The sequence below is a fragment of the Orbicella franksi genome, chromosome 10, assembly GCF_964199315.1.
Source record: "Orbicella franksi chromosome 10, jaOrbFran1.1, whole genome shotgun sequence".
NCBI classification, from domain to species: Eukaryota; Metazoa; Cnidaria; class Anthozoa; order Scleractinia; family Merulinidae; genus Orbicella; species Orbicella franksi.
The window spans coordinates 19727082-19740225 of record NC_138154.1 but is presented as its reverse complement, the minus strand read 5'-3'; the positions used below and the strand labels follow the sequence as shown (position 1 = coordinate 19740225).

Genomic DNA, 13144 nt, shown 5'->3' with positions numbered 1-13144 from the left:
TAGTACGGCGGCAGATAGTAAAGATCACTTCCGGTGACGTCATGACGCGCGTACCAGTACGGCTTTCCCGCCGTAGCCTTGCTTTCTACTACGGGAAAGTGCCTGGTTTCACGTACTCTTCACTACGTGAGTATAAGCCTGCTGTTTACTTCTCATTTTAACCCTTTTTTTCAGTGTTTGAACAGCCTAGTTTGAAGATAATGTTCTCAATCATAAAAATCAGTTCTAAGATCATTGTTTCTTTGTCATTTGTACAGAAAATTTGAACGATTTCAACACCTACCGCAAGATGATCAATTCAGTCATATTAGTATCGGGCCGAACAGTCGTAGATAAGAAAGCTTCGTATGTTCTAATCTGAGCTATAATTGTTTATTACTAGTTCGTATAGTGTGATCGTTCGGGTGAGTGTAGTTCTGAAAAGAACTGTTGTTGGTGACTGACGTTTCGACAACCAGAACGGAAGTCATCTTCAGAGTCAAGTGAATAGTGTTTGTCAGTCGATGATGTTATAAGTCTGGTCCGTTGAACGTGATTGGTCAGTATAGCCATGATGGTATTGACTGAAAGACTTGTGTAAAGTTTGTCATCAGTCATTGGTGGGTTTCGATCCGTCTATTGTTAGTCAAATAGGTCGGTTTTTCGTCCGTATATTGTTAAGTCGGTCTGTTAGAAGTCCGTTTGTCGGTTTCGTTTCCGTCATGGATAAGTCGTTTGTAAGGCGCCGGTAGTTGTTGACATCTGTTAAGAGGCGTTTGTTCTAGGTTAGTGTACCAGCTTTCCAGAGTCAGTCGTTGAAAATAGTTTGTACTGTAGGTTAAGCACTGAGTAGAGTCCCAGTCGATGTTGTGGTTTGTCAGTTGATGATGTACAGCAATGTGATTGTTGGCATCACCATTTCTCGTGGCTCGTTCATGTTCAGTCAGTGTCGTGTTAAGGTTTCTGCCAGTCTCACCAATGTAGGAAGCCTGGCAGTCGGAGCATTTGATCTTGTAAACTGCTCCCTGTCTGTTGTTAGGCTTGTCTCTGTCTTTCACGTTAGTCAGTAAGTGTCGTAACGTAGTTGTAGGTTTGTGGGTTACACGGATGTTGTAGGGCTGCAGGATCCGTGAGATGGTCTCAGAAGTGCCCTTAATGTAAGGTATGGTCACTGTAGTAACAGGTGTAGGGTTCCTGTTCGTAGCGTCAGCTTCAGTAGGTCGGTAAATGTTTCGTCTAATAAAGTCAGCGTTGTAGTTGTTTTTGGGAAAAACACGTTCAAGGTATCTGTTTTCGTCACGTAAGCTGTCCGGTGTGTCACAAACTAGTTGCGCTCGTCTCGTCAAAGTCTTTATAGTCGTGGCTTTGTGTGAAGTCGGGTTGTAGGATGATTCGTCAAGTAATCTGTCGGTATGCGTCGGTTTTCTGTACACTGTCGTTCGTAGTTCGTTCTTGTCGCGGCTTACCAAACAGTCTAGAAAAGGAAGTTTTCCATTTTCTTCGATCTCTTTAGTAAACTGGATGTTGGCGTTCTGTTCGTTTAGGTGGTCGTGAAAATCGTCAATTTCGTCTTTGTGAACGGCGGTAAAGGTGTCGTCAACGTAGCGTAACCAAAGCGGTATCGTTTGTCGGCAAGTTGCAAGGGCGCGTTCCTCCACGTGTTGCATCACAATTTCTGCGACAACGACAGAAACAGGCGACCCCATGGCTGTTCCATGCAACTGTTTGTAGTGTTTACCGTTGTACTGAAAGTAAGTCGATGTAAGGCAAAGGTTCAGTAAGTCCATGATGTCTTCTGTTGGAAACGGTAGTTTAGCAGTAGATTGTTGTATAGCGGTCTCGGTACACTGTAATGCCAATTGAAGTGGAATACTGGTGAACAGTGATTTCACATCAAAAGACACAAGTTTGTAGTCGTCGGGTATCTGTACTGTCTTAATAGCGTCAATAAAGTTCTGCGTAGATTGTAGTTTGCGTCTTGATTTGTCAGTAAGGGGTTGCAGTATGGTCGTCAAGTACTTAGACAGTTGATACGTAGGGGACCCACAGAATGACAGTATAGGTCGCATCAGTATACCAGGCTTGTGCAGTTTCGGTAGTCCGTAAAGTTTCGGTGGTTGAGGTACTGAGCACCTCAGTCGATAGTAGCGTTGAGTGTCAATAGCGTCAGTCTTTTTGAGCGTAAGTATTTTGCTGTTAAGTTTACGTTGAAGTGCTGGCGTCAGGTCGCGTTTAAGTTCTTCGTAAGTTTGTTTGTCGTTAACAAGTGCGTCCAATTTGTCAAAGTAGTCAGTCTTGTCCATAACAACAGTGACACGTCCTCTGTCGGCTGGTAGTATGACAATGTTGTTGTCGTTTTTCAGTCGTTTCAGTGCTTGTTGTTCGTCTTTTGTCAAGTTATTGTCAGGTATAGAGGCTGATTGTACTGTGGAAGCAATTCTGCTTCTGATGTTATCCTTGGCAGATTCTGATAAGTCTCGTTGACGAGACAGAACCGCCTCAACACTAGATACAATAGACTCGGTCGGTATCCGTTTAGGCGTCACTGAGTGTTTTAGTCCGTAGGACAGTACGTGAGTCTCGGTTTTGTCTAAGGGACGGGAAGAAATATTCCTTACCCAGTTATCGTCAGTTTTCGGTCGTTTTCTGTCTTTATTGCGTTGAAGTGTCGTCAGTTTTCGTTCTTGTTCAGTACGAACGCGGTCTGTGGTTTTGTCGGCTCGCCTGTCGGCGATTGTCATATCAGTGTCAAGTAAGTTAGTCGGTAACAGTTGTTTAAGTTTGTCAAGTTGTTGTTGTAGTTTATTGTTGTAGTAGTTGAGTCTTCTGTGACAGTCGTTTATCCGCGCTTTGACCAGACGTCTGCAGGTGGATTTGACGATCTGGATGGCCTCTTGTGTGTTCAACGGAGACTTAAGTTTAAGTCTTTGCAGCGGTGGTTGAACCAAAGTTGTTGGCGTATTCGTCTGACAGTACTTATCGAACTGATGTAGTTGTTCGCAAGTCGTTCACTCTGTCGTCCAAGCGAACGTAGCAAAATGTATCTTATCTGTTCAAAATGTATCTTATTATAATCGAAAGTTTTGTATTTTCGGGCTTATCACGTAATCGTCGTGCGAACAACCTGTCCGTCTTGAAATCGAACTTTTTTTATATCAGAGTTTATATTTTGTTTTGTGGTTGGAATTACAGGCGGTTCTATCAAGTTCGAAAAGGCAAATCTGAGTTCTGGGAGATGTAAGACGGATACAGGAGAAGGAAATCATTGTCATTAATCAAGCCTATTTCGTATGAAAGTAGAATAATCTCTGGTTTCCTTGAAAGTAGTCATTTTTGTAAAGACACGTAGAGACTGCACATACCGTTGCCGTACAGCAAAATCTTAATCATTTGAGTTTGGCGGGTAAAACACCGTTGTCAGCCTAGTCCCTCACGGCCAAAGTAGCCGTAGTAGCACCTCGCCGTAGCGTATCTTAAAGTCCCTATTAAATCATTTGAGTTTGGCGGGTAAAACACCTTTGTCAGCCTAGTCCCTCACGGCCAAAGTAGCCGTAGTAGCACCTTACCGTAGCGTATCTTAAAGTCCCTAGTTACCACGGTAAAGAGCTCCGTGTAACCGTACCCTAAGGGAGCGAATTTCCTGGAAACTAAAGTCCAAACATGTTTCTCATGTAACCGTTTTCTCGTCTGCAGCTTAGGATCTTATAACTAGGACTCTACGGTACCTTTACTCGACGTTCATCACTACAAAACGACAAAATGTGTAAATATTCACTGTAAAGCTACAATTTCTCTAATTTATCCATAGCGCATCAACTCTTATTTGACTGAAATCCCACACAAGTTCGCATTGTGGACCTATTTTTAAGATAGATGCAATTGATGGTAAAAAGTGGGTCAAGTTTGTTGCTATGCAACAGGACAATGCAACCTTCATTTATGACTAAACACAATGGAAGACACAGTGGAGAGTTACCTTAAAATAATAGCCCAGCCGTTCAAAACAGTACAGTTCTAAGCCTGAAAAATCGCACCGAGTCCTACAAGTCTCAAAAAAAACAACAACAAAAAAAGACAGAAAACTGTTTTATTAATGACCAGACGCATGGCAACATGGAATCTATTTGTTTTTCAAAATAAAGAAAAAATGAATGTTAATGATTCATTAACGATCGAGCGCACGCTGCTCTTGATCGAAACTGGAAACTATTCTTTTTCTTAGGCTCAAAAATACTCAAAATTGTAGGTTTTGTGCTTTAAGAACGTTCGCGCTAATTGTTTATGCGCATCTTGCGCACTCAAATTCAAACGCAAGGTCATGCATCGAACGCGCGCTAAGTAATAAAATGAATAATGATAGGGCAGATGGCCATTGCTATGGCTTTGCTCGAATTTAACGATCGTGGACGTTCGCTGACCCCTATTTTTCTTTTGGTGGATCATTTCCTCTACCGATTTTCTACGTTTAGCGAAAAAAATAAAGAAAATCGATTGATTAGAAGTCTGAATTTTTTGCAGAATGCACCATCGAATCCCGTTCTTTTCAGCTCTTCGTGTACCCGCGCGGTAGTTTTAAATGCCTCTTGAAGGGTTAAGTTTTGTGAAAACGTAACGTTGGCAACGTTACGAACTATTTACGCAACAGACCCACTTCTACAAAATATGACTAAGATCGTTTGCCTCCGTCGAGTCAGCTTCGATATTTTTAATTATAAACCCTGCGGACCACGTTGAATTACATGCGCAAATTTTTCAAAATCAGAGTAGTTTTCCACGCGCTTTATCTCTGAAACGAAGTCGGTGGCGCCCAAGTTTTGCATTTCTGACACAAGTAACTCAGAAAAATTTTAAAAAAAATCTGATGAGTGGAAAATTTTCGAACGTACGTCCTTAACCCTTTATAGTGTCTACTAAAACAATTAGACCACTCACCATCGTTTTCTATGAGCGAAAGTCAACTCGGCTACGTCTCGTTTCACTTATTGAAAACTCGGGTTCGTAGTCTAATTGTTAATTAGCGCGCTGTGGCTGGACATCTTCACATTGTCGTGGCAATGCTTTCTTGTTTCTCCGATGTTTTGAGGATTAAGAAATATCACTGGATAATTCAACCCCCCAAAAGGACATTGATCGTCATGCAACTCAGATTAAAAAACCTTAATATTTTGAAAATTAACTGTTAGCGCCGGTAAACAGCTGCGAGTTTTCCAACAACAAGTCAATCCGCGCGCAATTTTGGTCAGCGTGAAGTTAAATACTGCATAATTTATATAGCAACAATTGGAAATCGCTAATTTAAAAGAAAGTTACTTAGAATTCAACTGTCACCTCATAGAAATTCCGAGCGTATAATCTAACTGTTAATTAATTGTATGCTCGAAACTCATGCTCTGAACACCAGAACACCGCAAAAAAAAACAACAAAAAAACAAAAAAAGAGAAACAGAAACAAAAAAAAAAAAAACAGAAAAAGAAATTAACGAACACTGCATCACCGCAAGAAAAGTTCACGATATACCGTCACCGCAACATATATTTTTAGCCCCATGATTTAAACGTTCCCTCTTATAAATAAATAATAAATGGGAAGCCTCCAATCACCTAGAGGCTGTTTCTAGAAGTGCCCTTTAAAGAATAAAAGTCTAAAATATACATTAAATTTCTAAAATACAGCAGTAATAAAAGCTAAAAACTGAAGACTACAATTAAGGTGTAAAACTAGAACTAAGACTAAACATGATACTACTAAATAAGGACATAGTGCTTTTATATCTCAACAATTTTCCACAAAATAAGCACATGCTAAATTTTGGTCTAAAAAAGGTCAAACAAGAAACCGCAGCACCGCAGATAATTTCATCTCACCGAACACCGTAGCGTGAAAAACACAAACATCGCACACCGAAGAGTTTGAGATCACCGCAACACCGCAAGTTGGGAATTTATTCACCTTGCATCATCGCATTAGAAAGGATCAACACCGCAAAGCCTAATGTCCCTCTCCGTCAGCGAACTTTAAAAATTGCAGTTATTTTGCTCAGATTATTTTCTGACTTTGAAAGTCTGTCTGAGTTAAGGAGTAAAAATGTAGGTGAGTGCCAAGTGACGCTGGGATAGCCCAAAGTAAGCGTTGACGTCTAAGCCGGGACAAATACTAAGGGAAGAGGGAAGAGTTATCTGAGATATATGTGAAATAGTCTACTGTACCTTATAATCAATGTCAGAGGGCAAGTTGATACTGAGTTAGTCTTCGTTCGTTCTAGTTTGACTGAAGCTGTGTCAGTCGCTAATAGACTAAAGGAAGACTTAATTCACCAATTAGAATACTCAACATCTGCCACAAAGGAACCTGCACGATTTTGACAGGTTCTGGACGGGGTTAACTGACAAATGACAAATAGCAAAAAATAAACTAAAGAAAGACTTTTAATTAAAATTCACCAATTATTAGAATACTCAACATCTGCCAAAAAGGAGCCTGCACGATTTTGAGGGGGGCCTGAAAACTGACAAATGGCAAAAAATAACTAACAACCGACAAATACCCGAAAGTTAAACAAACAACTGGCATTTGTAGACAGATTAACTAACACCAGACCAAAGGTTTTTGCCCTCGATATTCGTTTGAAATTCATTGAAATATTTTTTACTTTAAGTTTTCTATTAAGTCTGCTAATATTAATCATTTACAATTTGATCCTGCAACTATCTGTTTAATACATGATAATCGACAGGTCTGCTGCTATTTTAAATTCCCGGAATTTTCAGTTGAATGGTCCGCTTTTCAAAAGTTCGACAATTTCCGGATTTTCTGGAAATTTCCCTAGAAATTTCCGTACCCTTTGTCACCGTTTCGAAATTTTCGGAATTTTAAGACGAATGGAATTTTAATTCCGTTCGTCTAAAAAAGTGATGTTGGAGGGGTTTTAGGTCTTCAGTGAATTATTAGCAGCCACTTAACAGACAACTGACAAATGGCCGAAACTTCAACTGACAACTGACAAATAGACAAAATTTTAACAGACAACTGACATTTGCACTCCCTCCCCCATCCAGACCCTCTTTTGACACTCGAAAGTAACCTGTCTTTACCTAGCTTGTTACGTTTTTTGTTTTTTGATGGGACTTTGAACATTGTCTTAAAAACGCAATGAAATATTGCCGTAATATTTCGATTTGTTAAAACTCAGGAATGATAAATAATAGGTACAGTCGTAGAGAAATGGATAATGAAAACAAAATGAAATGGAACATGAAGGTAATGAAAGCACTAAACACGTTCGTGCCTCTAAAAGTCCATGGATTACCCCTGCGGGGCTTAAGAATTTGTTGTATCGGAGAGATCGTCTTAAAATCAAGGCTTTGCGGACAGGCGATCCAAGTGATTGGATTAATTTTAAGAAGTTGCCTAATGAAGTGTACAATGCTATCAAGACTGTAAAAAAGTCCTACTGTTATAAAACCTTTGAAACTTACAATGGAAATTCCTGCGAGACATGGGAAACTATCAATGAGGTGACACTTCGCAAATCGGGTAAAGCTGCAATTAATGAGCTTGTTATGAGCTCAATGGAGGGAGAATAACTAATTCAACCGAGATCGCAAAGGTTTTTAATAAATTTTTCGCAGAAATCGGTCCCGAACTGTCCAGGGATATAGAAGAAGTGGGCACCTCCTTCGATGATTTTGTTGACCAAACCAGCAGTTGTTTTAGTTTCCAGCGTGTAACTGGTAACTCAATTGCACGTTTTGTCCCACCTAAATAACTTATGCAAGAGAAAGGCGACAGGTCTTGATTCTGTGTAAGCCAGACTGCTAAGGGAATGTCCAGATTTAATCGCTGGGTCAGTCGCTCTGATATTCAATCAATCGATCGACAGCGGCATTTTTCCCGACGAATGGAGGAGTGCAAGAATCACGCTTCTTTTTAAGACAGTTGGAAGTAGGAGTGATCCTTCTAATTATCGACCGATATCGATTATCCCGGTTGTGGCCAAGGTTTTCGAGCGGATTATTCATGATCAGTTGTATCATTTCTAAACGACAATGATCTTCTCAGTAGAGACCAATCTGGTTTCCGCTCGCTTCATTCTACAGTTACTGCTTTGATTAAGGTAAAGTTAGATAACGGCTGCATACGAGCCAAGTGGCGCATCAGGCCGGAGCTTATCCCGGTTTCTGTAGCATGAAGCGACTAGGAGTATTTCAACTCCCCCTGGATGGGATGCTAGTCCATCGCAGGGTTTCCTCCAGCATTAAGTTCGCCGGTACCCATTTATACACCTGGGTGGAGAGAGGCACTGTGAGAGTAAAGTGTCTCAGTGCCCAAGAACACAACACAATGTCCCCGTCCAGGGCTAGAACCCGGACCGCTCGATCCGGAGACGAGCGCACTAACCATGAGGCCACCGCTTTGATTAAAGCGACTGATAACTGGTCTTTAAACAGCGATCGTGGTTTCATTAATGCCGTTGTATTTTTAGATCTTAAGAGGGCCTTCGATACTGTGAACCATACTATTCTTCTTTCGAAATTACAAGCTTATGGTATTCAGAGTTCCACAAATCAATGGTTGTACTCTTATTTAAAGGACCGAACCCAAACGTGTTAAGTAAAGGGAAGAAATCGTCTAAGATGTTCCTTCGCTGTGGTGTTCCACAGGGAACGATTCTTGGGCCCCTTCTATTTCTATTATATGTAAATGATCTGCCTAATTGTCTCTAGCATTCCCAACCAAGGATGTACGCCGATGATACTAGTATTACTTTTGCTGGTAGTGATGTTGATGAAATGAATAATTGTATTAATCTTGATTTGGAGAGAACTCGTGTGTGGCTTGCGGCCAACAAACTAACTTTAAATATGACAAAGACAGAATTCCTACTGATTGGTTCTAAGCAAAGGTTATTAAATTCTACAGCGAATCCCACTGCCACAATTAACCAGTTTCCGATAAAGCAAGTCTGGACTGTAAAATCCTTAGGTGTACACATTGATGAAAATCTTACTTGGGAGTGTCATATCAACGAGCTTTCTAAAAAGATTGCTTCTGGTATTAGGGCCATTAAACGTATTAGGTATTCGGTCCCATATAAGACTCTACTTTCCATCTACAATTCATTAGTCCAATCGCATCTCAATTACTGCAGCTCGGTGTGGGGATGCTGTTCTAAGAGTCTTTCTCAAAAGCTACAAAAATTATAAAATCGTGCTGCACGTGTCATAACTTTTTGAAATTACGATCGTAGTACTGATGAATTGTTGCGAATGGTAAACTGGGTTAAACTAGACCGTCAACGCCTTGTTGATAAATCAATAATGATGTATAAGATTGTAAATAATATGGTTCCGGACTATCTTAGTACGCACTTTGTCTTCGTTCGGATACCTTAACCTATAACTTAAGAGATAGTGACTGTTCGCCTGCCATTCCACAGCCCCGCACTAATTATTGTAATAGAAGTCTGTCCTACAGCGGAGCTGTATTGTGGAATTTACGCTTGGATATTCGTCAGTCACCGTCTCTTGATGAATTTGAATCTAAGTTGAAGAATTATGATTTTGATGGTCGTCTTATATAAGTTTTATTTTGCTTTTATACACGGCCTCCCAGGCAGGTTTTTTATCATTTCTCTTATCGTAGTTATTAGTGATTTATTAGTTAGGTAGTTAGACTAATTTAATTCAATATTGTTAAGTCCTGAAGGAAATACAGTGTCTAAATAAAGATTTTACCTTTACCTTACCTTTACCTTAAGCAACAGAGGACCGTTTCCTTGTTTACACAGTCTCGTCTGAACACGAGGGGGTGGGGGCTTAGGGTTGGAATAATGTAGAGCCGAGGAAAACCGAGAAGCATAACTGTCTCGAATTCTCACAACTCCTCGAGTGTTTAGTTGGGGCTATGTAAGCACGGAAAAAGTCCGCTGTTGCCTTTTTTTTCTCGTTTAATTATTTATAATGTTTAAACGAGAATGCATTTTCCCCAAAGTATATACCTCTAAAAACAGATGCTTATCAGTAAGGGTTTTTTTTAAAACATTTGACAATAAAAATAAACGGTAAAAGTTTACGGCGTTTCGACCGCTCTTCGGTCATTATCAAGCAAGATGTAAGAAGTAAAATTTGCATAGATATATATAGCTACAAAGAGGTTAGAATGTGTGAAAATTATTAATGAAGTAAAAATATGTAAAAAGTATGTAAAAGAATTTACAAAGTAGTGCTTAGAACAATAAAAAACATGTAAAACTAATTAATAATAATAAAAAAAAGATTATTTAAAAACTTTTGCACGAACAGAGTCAGATTGTACATTGAGACTTCTCAGTTCACGAATAAAAAACATTTCAAAAATTAGACAGTCAAACTTGGTTGTACATTTCTTTAAAATCGAAAAGTTATTAGTAAGATCTTTAGGGGCCAAAGAATGTTCCTCGCGAAAATGTTTTCCAATTGATGACGATGGGTTTTTGTGCTCATCGACGCGTTGGTGCAAGTGCGGGCGCGTAAAACCAACATAACCTGCATCGCACAGGTCACATTTAAAATGGTACACAAGGGACTGTTGGTTAACGACTGGCGGCTTGACTTCACGTGATTTCAGGTCTCGCTCAATCTTGTGGCTGATGAAAACAGGTTGGATGGTGGTGTTTGTTTTCGTGCTAAGATCTTTCAGTTGCGTGCGAAGAAAATCAGCTGAAGCTTGGTCTTTGAATGGTGGGACAATCCGAACGGGCTCTGGACTGTTGTTGTCAGTCTGTGAAGGAACAGGTTGCTCAGAAACTTTGATGGCAATAAAACGTGTTATGGTTGAATTAATTAAGTCATCTGGGTATTCAAGACGGGAGAACAACAACTTGAGACGATCGCATTCTTCGGAGAAGTAGGTCCAGTTAGAAGAAAGTCGAAACGCACGATCCAGCATAGTTTTCAGTAGGCCGCGTTTATAACGATCGTCAACATGACTCTTGTAGTGTAACAAGAGACCAGAGTTTGTGGGCTTCACATAAACCTTTGTCTCAACGTGATTGGATTTGTCGAGCAATTGCGTTCCAAGGAAAGGAAGCATGCGGTCATTTTCTATCTCCATTGTGAACTTAATAGAGGAGTGGCAATCGTTCAGAGTCTCCAGAAAGTTGTTGGCTGATGCTTGGTTAGGCATGATGGTCAGTGTGTCGTCGACATACCTTCTGTAGTAGCTGGGCATCTTTCCTTCTCGATCCAGGGTTTCCTCAGTGCTAATGACTGGTTTAATCAAACGCACCACCTTAATCTCAGCAAACAGGACATAATCCATCTCCTAGAAGGGGCAACAAAAGATCAACTTTTCCTATTTAACGGTCAACTTTATGAACAGATCGACGGTGTCGCCATGGGCTCCCCGCTTGGACCCCTGCTCGCCAATGTCTTTATGTGTAGCACTGAGGAAACCCTGGATCGTGAAGGAAAGATGCCCAGCTACTACAGAAGGTATGTCGACGACACACTGACCATCATGCCTAACCAAGCATCAGCCAACAACTTTCTGGAGACTCTGAACGATTGCCACTCCTCTATTAAGTTCACAATGGAGATAGAAAATGACCGCATGCTTCCTTTCCTTGGAACGCAATTGCTCGACAAATCCAATCACGTTGAGACAAAGGTTTATGTGAAGCCCACAAACTCTGGTCTCTTGTTACACTACAAGAGTCATGTTGACGATCGTTATAAACGCGGCCTACTGAAAACTATGCTAGATCGTGCGTTTCGACTTTCTTCTAACTGGACCTACTTCTCCGAAGAATGCGATCGTCTCAAGTTGTTGTTCTCCCGTCTTGAATACCCAGATGACTTAATTAATTCAACCATAACACGTTTTATTGCCATCAAAGTTTCTGAGCAACCTGTTCCTTCACCGACTGACAACAACAGTTCAGAGCCCGTTCGAATTGTCCCACCATTCAAAGACCAAGCTTCAGCTGATTTTCTTCGCACGCAACTGAAAGATCTTAGCACGAAAACAAACACCACCATCCAACCTGTTTTCATCAGCCACAAGATTGAGCGAGACCTGAAATCACGTGAAGTCAAGCCGCCAGTCGTTAACCAACAGTCCCTTGTGTACCATTTTAAATGTGACCTGTGCGATGCAGGTTATGTTGGTTTTACGCGCCCGCACTTGCACCAACGCGTCGATGAGCACAAAAACCCATCGTCATCAATTGGAAAACATTTTCGCGAGGAACATTCTTTGGCCCCTAAAGATCTTACTAATAACTTTTCGATTTTAAAGAAATGTACAACCAAGTTTGACTGTCTTATTTTTGAAATGTTTTTTATTCATGAACTGAGACCAAGTCTCAATGTACAATCTGACTCTATTCGTGCAAAAGTTTTTAAATAATCTTTTTTTTTTATTATTAATTAGTTTTACATGTTTTTTATTGTTCTAAGCACTACTTTGTAAATTCTTTTACATACTTTTTACATATTTTTACTTCATTAATAATTTTCAGACATTCTTACCTCTTTGTAGCTATATACATCTGTGCAAATTTTACTTCTTACATCTTGCTTGATAATGACCGAAGAGCGGTCGAAACGTCGCAAACTTTTACCGTTTATTTTTATTGTCAAATGTTTTAAAAACAGATGATATGAGAAAGATAGAACATACGAAGTTGCTGCTGAATATCTTTTTAGTGTAAGTTTGAATTTCCATACACTATAGGTTACTTTTGTCGAAGTGTCTTCAGAAAAAATTGTCACCAGACCTAGATCAGCAAATATGATATACAATAACACGATTAACTTAGCAAACTTATGCAAATAATTTGAAATGCCGAAAAGAATTTCCTTTTCCATCTGAAAATAGTGTTCAAAACGTTGACAACGTTTTTCTTGGTGCAATTAAATGCTAACCATATTTCTGTTTAATTAGACCGTTATGTCAACTGACTACCTCTCAAATACTCCGTGTTTGTACTCTTGTCAAACTAAATCATTTGAAAACAAATTTATACTGCAAGAGGCAAGAGTTTGAAATTAAAACGCCGTAGCGCGAAAGGACCGGACGTTATAAACTTTTCAGCTGTCCAATTAATCGCACAAACACCGCGAAAGCAAAATAAGTAGGGAGCCGCTCTCTCCAATTTCTTTTTTCGGGGTGGGCGGCTGTAAC

General features: G+C 40.0%; 3 protein-coding genes across 3 annotated transcripts in view; 1 reads left to right on the top strand and 2 right to left on the bottom strand.

Annotated features, from left to right (window-relative positions):
* LOC145500771 (gamma-aminobutyric acid type B receptor subunit 2-like) overlaps window positions 1-6651 on the bottom strand; it is a 32185-nt gene extending 25534 nt beyond the window's left edge. The window contains exon 1 of the mRNA XM_081480309.1: window positions 6187-6651. The gene's annotated coding sequence lies outside the window, so the exon portion shown is untranslated. The remainder of the gene's footprint in view (window positions 1-6186) is intronic.
* A 3604-nt stretch (window positions 6652-10255) lies between these two features.
* On the bottom strand, window positions 10256-11323 carry LOC145500794 (uncharacterized). The gene has a single exon (XM_081480331.1). It carries the CDS (start codon window positions 11276-11278, stop codon window positions 10256-10258), a length of 1023 nt encoding a protein of 340 aa, XP_081336457.1. The 5' UTR covers window positions 11279-11323.
* A 9-nt stretch (window positions 11324-11332) lies between these two features.
* LOC145500825 (uncharacterized) lies at window positions 11333-12465 on the top strand. Its single transcript, XM_081480363.1, has one exon. The coding sequence runs from the start codon at window positions 11354-11356 to the stop codon at window positions 12365-12367; it is 1014 nt and encodes a 337-aa protein (XP_081336489.1). The 5' UTR covers window positions 11333-11353; the 3' UTR covers window positions 12368-12465.
* The last annotated feature ends 679 nt before the right edge of the window (window positions 12466-13144 follow it).

What these genes read in the sequence shown, in the direction of transcription:
- LOC145500825 (XM_081480363.1), top strand. Translation starts at nt 11,354, where the DNA reads ATGGGCTCCCCGCTTGGACCCCTGCTCGCCAATGTCTTTATGTGTAGC.
- LOC145500794 (XM_081480331.1), bottom strand. Translation starts at nt 11,278, where the DNA reads ATGGATTATGTCCTGTTTGCTGAGATTAAGGTGGTGCGTTTGATTAAA.